Source organism: Coenobita brevimanus, chromosome 76 (assembly GCF_032717465.1).
Source record: "Coenobita brevimanus isolate Jiangsu-jjx chromosome 76, ASM3271746v2, whole genome shotgun sequence".
In the NCBI taxonomy this organism is placed as follows: domain Eukaryota; kingdom Metazoa; phylum Arthropoda; class Malacostraca; order Decapoda; family Coenobitidae; genus Coenobita; species Coenobita brevimanus.
Genome location: NC_137029.1, coordinates 22,921,060 through 22,936,124, shown reverse-complemented (window position 1 = coordinate 22,936,124; position 15,065 = coordinate 22,921,060). Strand labels below are relative to the sequence as shown.

General features: G+C 43.2%; 1 protein-coding gene and 1 non-coding gene across 4 annotated transcripts in view; both read left to right on the top strand.

The window, feature by feature from the left end:
* The window catches only part of LOC145408285 (synaptic vesicle glycoprotein 2C-like), a 359,002-nt gene that overhangs the window by 339,715 nt on the left and 4,222 nt on the right, over window positions 1–15,065 (top strand). For all 3 annotated transcript variants that reach the window (XM_080279056.1, XM_080279057.1, XM_080279055.1), the window contains exon 11: window positions 12,176–12,335. In XM_080279056.1, the coding sequence (XP_080135182.1) occupies window positions 12,176–12,335 (160 nt within the window). The remainder of the gene's footprint in view (window positions 1–12,175; window positions 12,336–15,065) is intronic.
* On the top strand, window positions 9,380–9,498 carry LOC145408304 (5S ribosomal RNA). The gene has a single exon (XR_013898895.1). It is a non-coding gene; the product is annotated as a 5S ribosomal RNA (ribosomal RNA).

Below are 15,065 nucleotides of genomic sequence, written 5' to 3'. Positions count from 1 at the left end.
TAAAAAATTTTATACCTTGCTGTAGAAAAATAATCACCAAGAATAAAGTTATAAAGAAACAAAGCTATAAGTCAGACCAGCTGTGCAGTACCCCCACACATAGAGCAACCATTCTATGACAACATGCTTGAGCCTTTTTGTTATGATGCGTAAATGCGATTTATGGTGAATATTTTACAAAAGATTCTTAAAATGACGATTAAAAGCGTCATCTGAATCTCTGAGGTTGGATTTGAAATGATGATCGAAATAGTCATTTGAATCTCAAAGGGTTAATATGCACCGTTTTTACCCCTTCATACACGATGACGTGTCGTCATATGGGTGTGGCTGCGACTATACTTGTTGACGTTTTTGGTATCATTAAAGCATAAAAACTTTCGTCAGAGGAAAAGTTTTAGGCCAACCTGTGTCATTTTTGGAGGCGTCATAGCTTCCCTGCTCCTTGTCAAAAGTAATGAGTTGGCAGCTGTGGGTCCCAATACCAGCAAGAGAGTGGACAGGTTATTCAGTACCAAATGAGCTGTGAGTGGGGAAGGTACTGCACGGCTCTGTCCCTTTAAATTACCACTCTTGCTTCCGTCCCAGCCGTGCAACACATTTCACTATACCAGTATTGCTTGTGTATAATGTTTGGGCATTGTTGTGATTAGATTTGGTGTTTGCAATAGGATATTTGGTGTTTGTGAAATAATCCTGGTTGTTATCAACCGTTGGCCCAATGAAGATTATGCTACTGTTTCTAATTAACTACACTGCCTCTACCCTGCACCAAATGTGAGTATTCAGCTATAATAATAGTGACAGTGAATTATGTGAATATAGTGTGCATATCTAGTTTACAAAGAATTGGTGAAATATGGAGGAAGGCAGGAAACTGTCCTACAGTCATGGCATGGCATGGGTGCACCATAGTTTTCTGCATTTTTCTAGAAAACTATGAGGCCTAGGATCACCGTTGTGGGCTCAAATGAAAGCTACTTAAATTCTACATAGGATGTTAAAATAAAAACATGACAGCAGCAGCATGAAAAGTTTTTCACTAAAACTCCCCGAGTAAAAATATATGTTGTTTGTCAGAAATGGGTTTTACTTTTTCGCTTATTACTTGAACACCATACCTGGTATCAAACTGGGACCTCTGGCATTCAAAAGCTAATAAAACTCTCTTTCCAATGATGGTATAACATTCAGAGATTGAGTAGTAAACATTCGGCTTATGATGTTGGGAAGTGAATGTATGCTCTTGAATGTTTATTCACACGGCCCTAACGTATGTATAGCATGTTTTTTGTTTTGTTTTGTTTTGTTTTTTTGCTTATCTTGTAGAACAAACATCGACGAACAGGAATATTTGGGCTTTCTGACAAAATAAATATGTTTGGGTGGTGAAAATAAGCCGAGAATACACATATTTGGAGCGCGCGGTGGGCAGGGGGGGAGGGGAGAAAAGCATGCGTGTCATGTCCCACAAAACTTATTTGCTTATCCGTGTGCTAAAGGGTTAATTTTCTAATTTTTAAAAGGAAATGTAGTGAGTATAGTGCATGTAGTTTGGTGTTGACAGTTAGAGAAACATGTATTAGAGAGCATGTTTGCCTACTCTCTGTGTTACTGAAACACTGAAAAAGTTCAGCAAAGGGAGATGGTCAGGAACTAGTCCCGAGGGCTGATGAAACGGGAGCTCCTGCTCTCCCTGTCATCAGCTTTCCACACACTTTGGGAGTACTGTCCTGCTCGACCGGTGCTACAGTCTACTCCTCAGTAACTAGGTGATATAATCATTCCTCTTGGCCATTTATCTTTCACCAACAGAGCAACTCCCTCTTCATTCTTCCTATGTGTTTGTGCACATACCTGACCTTAAACACTTCACACCTTCTGAGATATCCACTTCACTCTCCTTCATCTTTGATTTACACCGTGCCATCACATCATTCCTTGCGTTCTTGAACACATTCACCTCATCCCTTCTGTTATAGTCATCATTCCCACCTTTCATATTCAACTTAGCTATATTCTTTCATAGTAAATTTTTTGCTGACTGGTTTCTTGTGAGGCATGTATCAAGCTAGGAATGGGAGGAATAAAATGGGATTATTAATGAATAGATACAGGCTGCATAAATTAGGTTTGAGATATCTACCTGGAGAGATGAGGGGAAAGATTGATTTTGTAGGTGAGGCAATCATTTGATTTTGTGTTAACCATTTTCTGGTAAATGTAAGTACTGTAAAATTGGATCTGTTTTCTGCATGCTGAGATTTGGAGTGTTGTGAAGCTGTTTTCAAGTTATTATGATGATTATGGTAATTTAATATTTTAATTGCTGGAGAGGGACACCTTTTCATAGTGGCACTGATGTAGCCTGGTGTCTCCAGTTTCCAGTTATACATCCATCCCTCAGCTCTCTCACCATCTTTTCAAAGGGGAATTGTGAACTGTAGGACAGAAGATAACCTCAGCTTGCAGTGTACCAGGCTCACATTCAGATGAGCCTAGGGTTGCAACTGTTACTGCAAGATATTATAAGGGAAGGGATGATTTATTGTACATTGACTGTTATGGTTTTCTGTATACAGTGTGCAGCTGTCAAGTACTGTGCTGATGTAATAGTAACAGCACTGACATTCATGCAGTACTTGCCACTTTAGGTAATGCATTTGAATCCTTTTGAAACACCCAGCGTTCCTAGTGATTGGAACACCCATGTCATATTGATAACCTTGTTTGTGTTCATTCCCCAATAAGTAACTTTTTTTTTTTTTTTTTTTTTCCCCCACCCATGGGGAGTTGGCTGGATATTTTTTTTCTTGTATGTACTGGATTATGATAGCTTGGCCTCAGAGGGAGTTGTTGTTGTTGTTGTTGCTTAGTTTCCCTGGTCTGTCTGGCAGAGCAGACCCATCAACCACAGGAAAGCAACTCTCCTAGCAGGGCCATCCTGTAAAGTGAACTGATGTTTCCTAGTGACAGACAGCACCTCACAACAGTCAGGACGGGAAGATTGAAAGTTCGGATCCTGGCTGGAACCAGCATATGCAACTCTTTACCTAGTTAACAGGGGCACCATAGGAGTCTCCACCTCATTTGGTTATGTGGTTACCACCCAGTGTAATAAATGTTTTTTTGGGGTTAATATAAAACCATTATGCATGTCACTCAGTTTAGAGCTACCTGAAGTGGAAGAGAAGAGTAATAAAAAAAAATGACAGGAAGGACAGGAGAAATACGAAGAGAGGACAGACACAGAAAAGAATGATAAAGTGAAGGAAGTAGGCAGCATTACATCAAGTAAGTGGATGATTACCACCACTGCATGTGGAGTAAAATGGTATTGACAGTTACTTATAATTTTGTCTTTGGTATGACAGCACCCTTTTTATGTTTCATTTATTCTGCTGCCAGCGAGTGGTATTCAGCCGAAGAGACACTCTTCTAGCGAATGATTGTAAGTCTTGGTGGTTATAAAGTTCCTGACATGAATACCAATGCACTTAATTACCAAAAATAGACTAAGCATTAACTTTTGAAACCCAGTACCCACCTTAATTGTAAGTCTTGGTGGTTATAAAGTTCCTGACATAAATACCGATACACTTCTATCTATCTATCTATTGCCAGACGCCTCAATCCCGTTTGGGGTGCCCACAAACAAATCGCCTCCAAGTCGCCCTGTCCCCCGCCATTTCACTGCCCTGCTCCCAACTCACACCCCTCTCTCTCATATACTCTCCACCCCATCCCTCCATCTCATCCTCGGCCTCCCCCTTCCTCTTCCCCCCTCCACCTCACTCACATACACTCTCTTCGTCAGTCTTTCACCCTCCATCCTCTCCACATGGCCAAACCACCTCAGTGTGTTCCTCATAACGCTTCCTATCACATCCACATCCACACCACAACGCTCCTTTATATCCTCATTCATCAGCCTGTCTCTCCATGTGACTCCACAGGTTCCTCTTAAATAACTCATTTCCAGTGCTCTCACTCTTGACTTGTGTCCTTCCAACAACGTCCAAGCTTCACTTCCATACGTTAGAGTTGGTATCACAATACTGTCATGTAGTAACTTTTTCACTTCCATGCTCACTTCTCTGTTTATTATCACTGCTTTCAAAGGACCAGCAACCTTTCTTCCCTGCTGTACCCTTTCAAGTATTCACCCTCCAAACCTCCATCCTTACTCATCACACTACCCAAGTACTTAAACGTACTCACATTTTCCAATTCCTCACCATCCAACCTCGCTGTACATTCACTGACTTCACCTCTCTCAAAGACCATCACTTTACTCTTCCCTACATTCACCTTTAGATTCCATTTCTTACACACTCTCCCAAACTCATCCACCAAGCCTTGCAGCTCCCCTTCGTCTTCACTCAACAACACAGTATCATCTGCAAACAACAGTACAGGGAGTTTCCAAACACTATCCTCTCTCACCAGGGCCACTCCAACATCCACTACCCTACCTTGTACCTCTTTTATTACCCCATCCATGTACAGATTGAACAACCATGGAGACATGATACATCCCTGTTTCAACCCAACTTTCAAAGAGAAAAATTCACTTAGTTCACCATCCACATGCACTGCAGCCTTCGCACCATCGTACATACTCTTCACAGCATTCAACAACTTCCCATCTACTCCATATATTCTTAACACTTTCCACAATCCTTGTCTATCCACCCTATCATATGCTTTCTCCAAATCCATGAAAGCTGCATACAACTTCTTTCCCTTCTCTAGAAACTTTTCCACTAAAGATCTAAGAATGAATATCTGATCTACACAACCTCTTCCCTTCCTAAAGCCTACCTGTTCTTCTCCAACTAATTTCTCTGTTCTTTCTCTAACTCTGTCAATAAGTATCCTACCATACACTTTTCCTATTATACTAAGAAGACAAATGCCCCTATGATTACCACACACTTCTTTTTCCCCTTTTCCTTTGTACAAGGGAATAATTATACCTGACTTCCAATCCTCCGGGACTCTACCTTCCTCCCAGGCCAATCTGCACATCTTCCACATCCATTCTACTACTATCTCTCCCCCATGCTTCAGCATTTCACCACACACTCCATCAATTCCTGGGTCTTTCCCCGATTTAACTTTCATCATTGCTTCCACAACTTCTATCCTACTGATTTCTTCCTGTCTTCTCACCTCCCTCCTTCTCCCATCCATTCCCCAGCCACTTATACTCGCATTACTTCCATCCTCTATGTTCAACAATTCCTTAAAGTGTTCTCTCCATCTGCTCACTTTTTCTCCCTTCTCCACTAGTAATCTACCATTTTTATTTTTCTCTCCCCTGCTAACTTCACTTCCACCCTGTCTTACTCTTTTCACCTCTTTCCAGAACATTTTCTTACAGTCCCTCAACTTTACACTCAAATTCCTTCCAAATTCCTCATCCACTCTCTTCTTACTCTCTCTTACTAATCTTTTCACCTCTCTCTTTCTACATATAACTATCTCTTCCGCCTCTCAACTTCTTCCATGCCCCTATTTCTCATCCATTCATAGTATACGTTCTTCTTTTGTGCCGCAGCCTGTCTCACCTCTTCAGTCCACCACGCTGTTCCTTGCACCCCCCTCCGTCTTCTCTTCCACACATCACATCACATGCTGCACATATTTCTTCTGTAAATATCCTACACACACCTTCCACATCTCCCATCTGCTCCAATTCATATTTGCCCAATCGTTCCTCCACTTCTCTCTTATACTCTGCCTTTTTCTCATCCTCTTGTAACCTTTCCACTCTCCTTGCAACTACTCCTTCCTTTCGTCTTTCCCTTCTTCTATTCCTCCATCTTACTTGAATCCTAATTCTGGCCACCACCAAGTAGTGGTCAGAAAGTCCACTCCCCCAACCTCTATAAGCTCTTGCATCCATTACACATCTTTGCATCCTTTCATCCACACACACATAATCAATCATTGCCTTCTTTTCATTAAGTTCACCACCCACCCTTCTCATCACTCGCCATGTATACCTGGGGATCATTTTATGCCTGAAGAGGGTATTGGCACAAATGTCCACTAACGCACTCCCATTCTCATCTATCTCAGCAGGAACACCCCACTCACCAACTATTCCATCCACCTTCACATTCCCAACTTTACCATTCATATCACCGATCAAAAACACTCTCTCATTCCTTCCAAACTTTTCCATGCACACTTCTACATTTGTCCAGAACTCTTCTCTCACTCTTCTAGCACGATCTTGTTTTGGCGCATACACACGCACAATCGCCCACATTTGTATTCCAACTTTCAACTTTACCCACACAATCCTTGACCCAACTGATCCATACTGTCTTATGCTCTTCTTCCATCTTTTACTCACAACTATACATACTTCTTCCTTTGCCCTCTCATTCTCACCTACTCCTGCACATATACCCCATTCATACTCCCATTCTCTCACACTTTCTCCTCTCCATTTTGTTTCAGTTATTCCACATACATCCACTTTCGCACCCTCAAGCACCTGGACAATCTCTCTCTCTTTCACCTCATCATTCGCTCCTCTTACATTCCATGTACCCATTACCAAGTCCTTTGTCCGGTCCTGGGTCGTCATCGTTTGGTCAGTCCTTGTCCGAGGCTTCTTGTTTGTTTTTGTAGTTAGTTGTTTTCCAGGGAGGAGCACTAACTCTCCGCCAACCCTTTTAGTCGCCTTTTACGACAAGCAGGGATACTGGGGGAGTATTCTTGAAAACCCCCCTTACCCCCAGGGAGGGGGGTACACTTAATTACAAAAAATAGACTAAGCACTAACTTTTGAAACCCAGTATGATGATATGCAGAGTCCAACAAACTTTTCATAATACTATACTGTATTGTGTAAGAGTTTAAAGTTGTTCAACTAAAAAGTGGATCAGCATCATTATCTGCAGCTATACTGTACTTAGTGTAATCATTTAACCTCCTCAGTACAGTGCTATAGGTCCTGGAAAGGGAAGCCTTCATGTGATGGCACCAGTGTAGCTGGGTAACTCCACTGCCCAGTTATACCAGTGTCCCTCGGTTGTCTCTTTATCCCTCAGAATGCAGGATGATGGACTTGCAGGAGGAGGGCAGCATCAGGCTGCAGTCCACCAGGTTCATGTTTAGATGAGCCTGGGGTTCCAACTGTTACTACAAATTCATTTATCTTTTTCATTTTATTCATGTTATTACCAGACAATTTTATTTGCCTTAAGGTAGACTTATTCAGCTGGCAGGGAAGAATTATATATTGCCCTCATGAACTCCTTCTGTATTAGAGGTCTCATGAGCTGAATAAAATTGTCTGAAGGTAGGAAGAAGTAGAAAAATTATTATACTAAAGTGATTAACCACCACCTGATTAAGAATACGTATTTTATTCTATTTCAGTTGATGGTAGGCAATCTTGCTTGGAGATTTTGTTGCATGGCCACATGCAAAATTAATTTCCCTGAAATAATGAAGCCCATATAAAAGGACTCCCATAGCCATAATTGTTGTTATTACTCAGTCTTGGCCTGTCTGATCAAGCAGACCTGTCAACCACAGATAAGCAACCACCCCTATGGGGTTGTCCCATAAGTCCTCTATACTGTTGATGTGTCTGCATCTTTGTATGGCATGTTCTGTGCAGTGCTTCATCATGTGTGTTATGCTGTTTGGGCCTAATGTACAAGCTGGGCATGTGTCATCTGTGATTCCACCCAACCCCAATCTAAGCAGTAGTTGAGGAGGGGTGGGTGGTGTCCTGCTTTAAGCCTGGCTAGATGAACTCAGTCATCTCTGTAGAAGGATATCTCCAGTGATTGGTGAATGTCAGGAGGAGGGCATATATACTGTGTTCTGATCAAGGTGTTGTATTGTCCAGTGTGTGAAGTGAGTATGTAAGTGTTTCTTTGTTGCAAGTGTTGGATTATATGTAGGTGGGATATTGTTCAAAAGGATTTGATAATGTTTTGCATGGTGAGGTGTGTTTTGTGTCTCTTGTCATATAATAACAGGGGTGTTGTGCATTGGCTTTGGCTGCTACATAGAATTTTGTGCCTCATATCAAGGTAGTCTCTGACAGGGAGGACTTTAGTTTCAGAGTATAAGTGATATGTGGGCATGGTTGTGGTGCAGTCAGTGGTGATGCTAGGTCATTGTTCTGAATTGTTTTCATGGTGTTGTGAATATTAAACAGGATGGAAGCCCATGCTGGGGAGGCATAGGACTTCACTTATCAAATGTATTGTTTGTAGAGTACTGAGAGTGTTTCTTTTTGTTGGCCAGAAGGCTGGCCCTGGAGTTGCCCTGAGTGCATTAAGTCTTGGAGTGCACTGCCTCTTGATGTCATGTACCTGTACATGATCCTTGAATGTGAATCCAGTCTCATGTGTCACTCCAAGGATCCAAGCAAAGGGGACATTTGCCATACATACATTGTTAAGCCATAGTTTAACAGTATAATGGCCTAAAAACCCTTTATATTGACCTGAGTCATAATTTGACATTAGAATATACTTATTTACTAAGGATTTCAGGGGCAGTGTCCAACTTTTTTTTTAAATAACGTCTCAACAAAGCGTCGGACAAGGATTTAACTTTGGCAGTGCATGTTTGAGACCCCGACCTAATTTGTAAAATTATGCTTTTGTACCAAATGTGTATGATTAAGGCATTTATAAGAGTAAATGTAGGGTAAACTTAGCTAAAATCGTCAGAGGCATGTAGCGAGGCTAGCTTCGGTCACGATACAAGCCCCGCCCACAATTCGGAACGTGACGTCAGTGTGACGTAGTAGTAATCACCAACGCAAGTGGCAGTTCTGTCTTATGTAAGCTGCTTCAGATTCAATGCCTCAGGGTTACTCATATTTCTGAGCTGCTGCTGATTTTTAGAGTGACTGTACATCCCTCCAGACTCCCTATTAGTACATAGTATATGCATCACCCTCTTACGCATATTGTGACGTCAATATGACTTATTCACTTCTGAAGAGTAGTAATCACTGCCTGAGCCGGCACCGCTGGGCGAGGTGATGTGGCGGCCGCCGACAGGCGAGACGTTACCAAACCGAAACTTCAGCGATGGCGAGCATCTCTTATTGTCCTCGAGGTTGCAAGACTGCTTTTGTGCTGCGGCTTTTCGCGGTATACAACCGCGAAAGGGTCCGCATGAGGAATTTGATAAGTTTGAACAGGTAATTTGAAAACAAAAATTGATAAAAAATAAAATAATATGGCGAAATTCATTTGTTGACTGCCAAGGGGTGGTGAACCAGACTACTATAATGAAATATGTTCACCATTCACAGATCGAAATGTAATTGTTCTGCATGATACTGTGCTTTCCATGCCATAACAGGCACAATTATTACCTTGTACTTGCCAACGGCCATACCACGTTGAGTACACCGCTTCCCGTCCGATCAGCGAAGTTAAGCAACATTGGGTCTGGTTAGTACTTGGATGGGTGACCGCCTGGGAACACCAGATGCTGTTGGCATAACTCCCTACGTGTCAAGTGGGGTTGGTGGAGGATTAGTGCCCCTCCCTGTAAAAACAATAACTCTAAGCCCTTGGCCACCCCGTCTGGGATACATGGCGTCTGGCAATGAATGAAAAACTTGTCAAAGGACCTGTCAGCTCAAAAGATGATGATAAAAACCTCTTTGCCTTACCACTGTGAATTAGTCTTACTTGGCAAGGCCGTGCTTACAGAATGAAATGCATTTCTGTATTACATATACGAGTATATATATATATATATATATATATATATACTGTATATATATTTGTGTAAATTTTCATCATCATGCAGCAAATGTTACATACATATTGGCCTTTCTCTACACAGACCTCACGAGCGTGTTGCGCACGTTGTGGGTATGACGGCGACAGCGGTGAGGAAGGTCGTGGATCGCGGAACCACGCTTCAGCCTAAGACACCGGCAGCACTTCCAGCACCGCCTGTCTTTGATAATTTTACTGTGGGCACCATTCGCCGCTTCATCCACGCCAAGTTCGCTGCCAAAAGAGTGTTTTCGGTTGGCAACCTGACGCAGGAATTGAAGACGGCTGGCATCATCCTAGATGTAACCTCGGAGACGTCGGTGTGGCGGCTCCTGCACGACATGGGATTCCGCTACAAGACATCACAGCGGAAGGTGTATGTTAGGAAAGAATCCCTGGACGTCGTGTGCCGCCGGATCGCCGCTCTCCGGGCTCTGCGGCACCACCGGGAAGAAGGGAGGCAGGTGGTGTACGTTGATGAAACATGGTTTACCACCAGGATGAATCACAGCAGGGAATGGGTGGACACAACTCAGGATAAAAGCAGCAATATGTACAGTCGTCAGGTACCGCCTGGTGAAGGTGAACGTTTCGTGGTGGTCGCAGCTGGCACGGCCAATGGCTTCGTTGAGGGTTCGTTCCTCTGCTACACAGCCAAGAACACCAGCGGCGACTACCACGGAGAGATGACAGGCGAGCTCTTCATCCGATGGCTGACGTCGCAACTCCTGCCATCGCTTACCGAGCTGTCGGTCCTGGTGATGGACAACGCACCTTACCACAGCCAACTGACTGAGAATAGTCGCTGTCCCACCACAGCAACCAAGAAAGGTGACCTAATCACCTGGTTGGAGCAACACAGGCTCCCCATCCCACCTGGCGCCACACGACCTGAGCTGCTGCTCGTCTGCCAGCAGAACCGACCAACGCCCCAGTACAAGGTGGACAACATCATACGTGAGTGGGGCCATGAGGTTGTCTGCCTTCCACCCGCCCACCCAGAGCTCAATGCCATCAAGCAGGTGTGGGGTTGCATGAAGCGACACGTATGCTCCTTCCTGCAACGCTTCACCAGGGTCGACCTGCAGGCCAGACTGGCTGAAGCCAGACTGTGTGCCACCCAGGAGGTGTGGGCAGCTGCTGTCCGACGATCTCGAGACTTCGAGGTCGGATACTGGACATCAGACAATATCCACGACGCTGTGGGACCCATCATCATTGACCTTGCCAGTGATGACAAAGACATAGAAGACCTCAGCCTGGATAGTGATGATGAATAAAGGTTGTGCTGAGCATGTTATTTACATCATTGTATACCTTTGATGTCTCCACCTCTTATCGCCGACTACTATAATGCATGTCTCTGTCACTGATTTATAAACTGGGGTTTGGGTGATTTCCAGCCGGGAACTCAAGCCGCATTAGGAATTTAATATATTTCCTTTTAAATCATGCCAATCAATCACATTAAAAATGCTACTTTTCAGTTTTATTTTATTATAAAAAAATATATTCTTTTAAAGATGATAGTGGGCGCTCACAATGAACAAGTTTAATAAACCACTGCTCTATGTTACATGCACCGAGCATGTAGCAAGGGCCGTATTTTCCATGTAAATGATAAGTATTTCCCTTCGAGTAAACCTTTTTTTTCTCAAACGTTCTTCTCATATAAGGACCATACTGAATCTGTAGTAGGGGTGAAATATTACTTCGGTGTGTGTGTGTGTGTGTGTGTGTGTGAGAAAGAGAGAGAGAGAGAGAGAGAGAGAGAGAGAGAGAGAGAGAGAGAGAGAGAGAGAGAGAGAGAGAAAGTACAGTATGTGGGGGGGGGGTTAGAAAGATAGAAATGCCACTTGTGTCGGTGATTACTACTACGTCACACCGACGTCACGTTCCGAATTGTGGGCGGGGCTTGTATCGTGACCGAAGCTAGCCTCGCTACATGCCTCTGACGATTTTAGCTAAGTTTACCCTACATTTACTCTTATAAATGCCTTAATCATACACATTTGGTACAAAAGCATAATTTTACAAATTAGATCGGGGTCTCAAACATGCACTGCCAAAGTTAAATCCTTGTCCGACGCTTTGTTGAGACGTTATTTAAAAAAAACAGTTGGACACTGCCCCTGAAATCCTTAGTAAACTGTATTTTATGGTGATTTAGCATCAGTTTTTTTTTAGATTATCTCAAAGTACACCTTAAATTAGTGTATTTTGTGATGGTTTACTCACCTGTGAATGGAGCCAGCAAGGTCAAGCACCATGAAAGACTAAGGTTTATATTACTTTATTCCAGCCAATGCCAGATGGCTTTGTTCAGCTGAGGGCGAGTTACAAGACCCAGAGAGTGTTATCTGTGCTCTAATGCAAGGTGTTGCTTACAGTGTTTAGTATGGTAGTGTCTGGATTGGCTGCATTTACCATCTACTTTGTCAAGACTTCACTGGACAACCTAATTGTGAGCTGTGTGTTTGGGGCTGTGTCCACGATTGGCTTCAATGCTATGGACTGTCTTGGAACTGAACTCTTCCCTACCCACCTCAGGTATGGGTTTGTAATGTCAGGGGCAGAAGTTCACCTACTCTGCCACTCCAGGCAGTCTTATTATAAGGGATGTGTTAAAACTGCAGACTGTCATGGAACTGTTCTCTTCTCTACTCACCTTGGGCACGAGTTTATAACATTAAGAGCCGTAAATTTCACTTAGAAATTCAGGTAAGGGGTAGATGAGGGAAAAAATGATTGGGAACTACCCATGAGTGGTTGGTAAATTAATGATTATAATGTGGTGAATCCATTGGTAGACTAAAGCTTTTATCTTCAACAACTGGGTAGGGGTTAGGTTTGAAGAGGGATATAGGGGTCAGGTTTGGGAGGGGTCTGGTCCCAAATAAGTCTTCCTAATAGAAGTTCAGTTCATATGATACAAATTTCAGTTACATGCAGTTTTCCTGGTTCCAAAATGCTAGTAGCATGAGACACAGGTGCATTCTCTCACCTTTGGTACTGAGAGTCATTCCATTGGCTGTGTAAGCATTGGATCATGTAGCGTAAGTAATTTTGTAAATAAAATTACATTTTTTTTTTTCTTAAGATGATAGTAAGTTTTAACATATGAAGCAGCTAGAATGCTTACAGAGAAGTGCTTCCTCATTATATAAATTGCACAAGAAGATTGGTAGTCATCATTTGTCAGCCAGTAGGTGCAAAGACTTCAGATTCATATGCATTATAAAGGGATAAACATTTTAATACTACCGTTATTATTATTATTATTATTATTCTGTGGTAGGTGGGGGCGCTCACCATCCACTTACTCAGTGTAGTGCTGCTCTTGGGTGTCTGCCCTTTCCTCTTTTCCATCCTTCTTTCCTTCCATTCTCTTCTGTCTTTCTTTCATTCTTTCCTTGTCCTTCTGCCTACGGGTGACTTTACACTCCCTCTTCTGTCTTTCTTTCCTTCATTCTTTTCTTTTCCTTCTGCCTGTGGGTGACTCTACACTGAGTGACAAGCCAAATGGTTTCCTGTACACCAGGAAACCATTTACTATGCTGGGTGGTAACCATATAATCAAATTTTGGCACCTGGTGGTTTAGTGGGTAATTATTGCACTCCAGTCGGATTGAGCCAGTGAAGGTTTATATCCAAGGGATGGTTGGGGTTGATTGCTCATGTAATACCACTCAGGGATGAGTGAGGCTGGTCACTCTCATCCTAGCCCCAGGCTCCTACGCTCCTCATGGGGCAATGTAGGATTGGATGATGGATGGATGGATGGATTATTCTATCTATTGCCAGACGCCTCAATTCCGTTGGGGTGGCCACAAACAAATCGCCTCCAAGTCGCCCTGTCCCCTGCCATTTCACTGCTCCCAACTCACACCCTCCTCTCTCATATACCTCTCCACCCCATCCCTCCATCTTATCCTCGGCCTCCCCCTCCCTCTTTCCCCCTCCACCTCACTCACATACACTCTCTTCGTCAGTCTTTCACCCTCCATCCTCTCCACATGGCGTTATGAGGAATACACTGAGGTGATTTACCTCAGTGTATTCCTCATAACGCTTCCTATCACATCCACATCCACACCAACACCACAACGCTCCTTTATATCCTCATTTGTCAGCCTGTCTCTCCATGTGACTCCACAGGCTCCTCTTCAATAACTCATTTCCACTGCTCTCACTCTTGACTTGTGGACCTCCAACAACGTCCAAGCTTCACTTCCATACGTTAGAGTTGGTATCACAACACTGTCATGTAGTAACTTTTTCACTTCCATGCTCACTTCCCTGTTTCTTATCACTGCTTTCAAAGAACCAGCAACCTTTCTTCCCTCCTGTACCCTTTCAAGCACTTCACCCTCCAAACCTCCATCCTTACTCATCACACTACCCAAGTACTTAAACGTACCCACATTTTCCAGTTCCTCACCATCCAACCTCGCTGTACATTCACTGACTTCACCTCTCTCAAAGACCATCACTTTACTCTTCCCTACATTCACCTTTAGATTCCGTTTCTTACACACTCTCCCAAACTCATCCACCAAGCCTTGCAGCTCCCCTTCGTCTTCACTCAACAACACAGTATCATCTGCAAACAACAGTACAGGGAGTTTCCAAACACTATCCTCTCTCACCAGGGCCACTCCAACATCCATTACCCTACCTTGTACCTCTTTTATTACCCCATCCATGTACAGATTGAACAACCATGGAGACATGACACATGCCTGTTTCAACCCAACTTTCAAAGAGAAAAATTCACGTAGTTCACCATCCACACGCACTGCAGCCTTTGCACCATCGTACATACTCTTCACAGCATTCAACAACCTCCCATCTACTCCATATATTCTTAACACTTTCCACAATCCTTGTCTATCCACCCTGTCATATGCTTTCTCCAAATCCATGAAAGCTGCACACAACTTCTTTCCCTTCTCTAGAAACTTTTCCACTAAAGATCTAAGAATGAATATCTGATCTACACAACCTCTTCCCTTCCTAAAGCCTACCTGTTCTTCTCCAACTAATTTCTCTGTTCTTTCTCTAACTCTGTCAATAAGTATCCTACCATACACTTTTCCTATTATACTAAGAAGACAAATGCCCCTATGATTACCACACACTTCTTTTTCCCCTTTTCCTTTGTACAAGGGAATAATTATACCTGACTTCCAATCCTCCGGGACTCTACCTTCCTCCCAGGCCAATCCACACATCTTCCACATCCATTCTACTACTATCTCTCCCCCATGCTTCAGCATT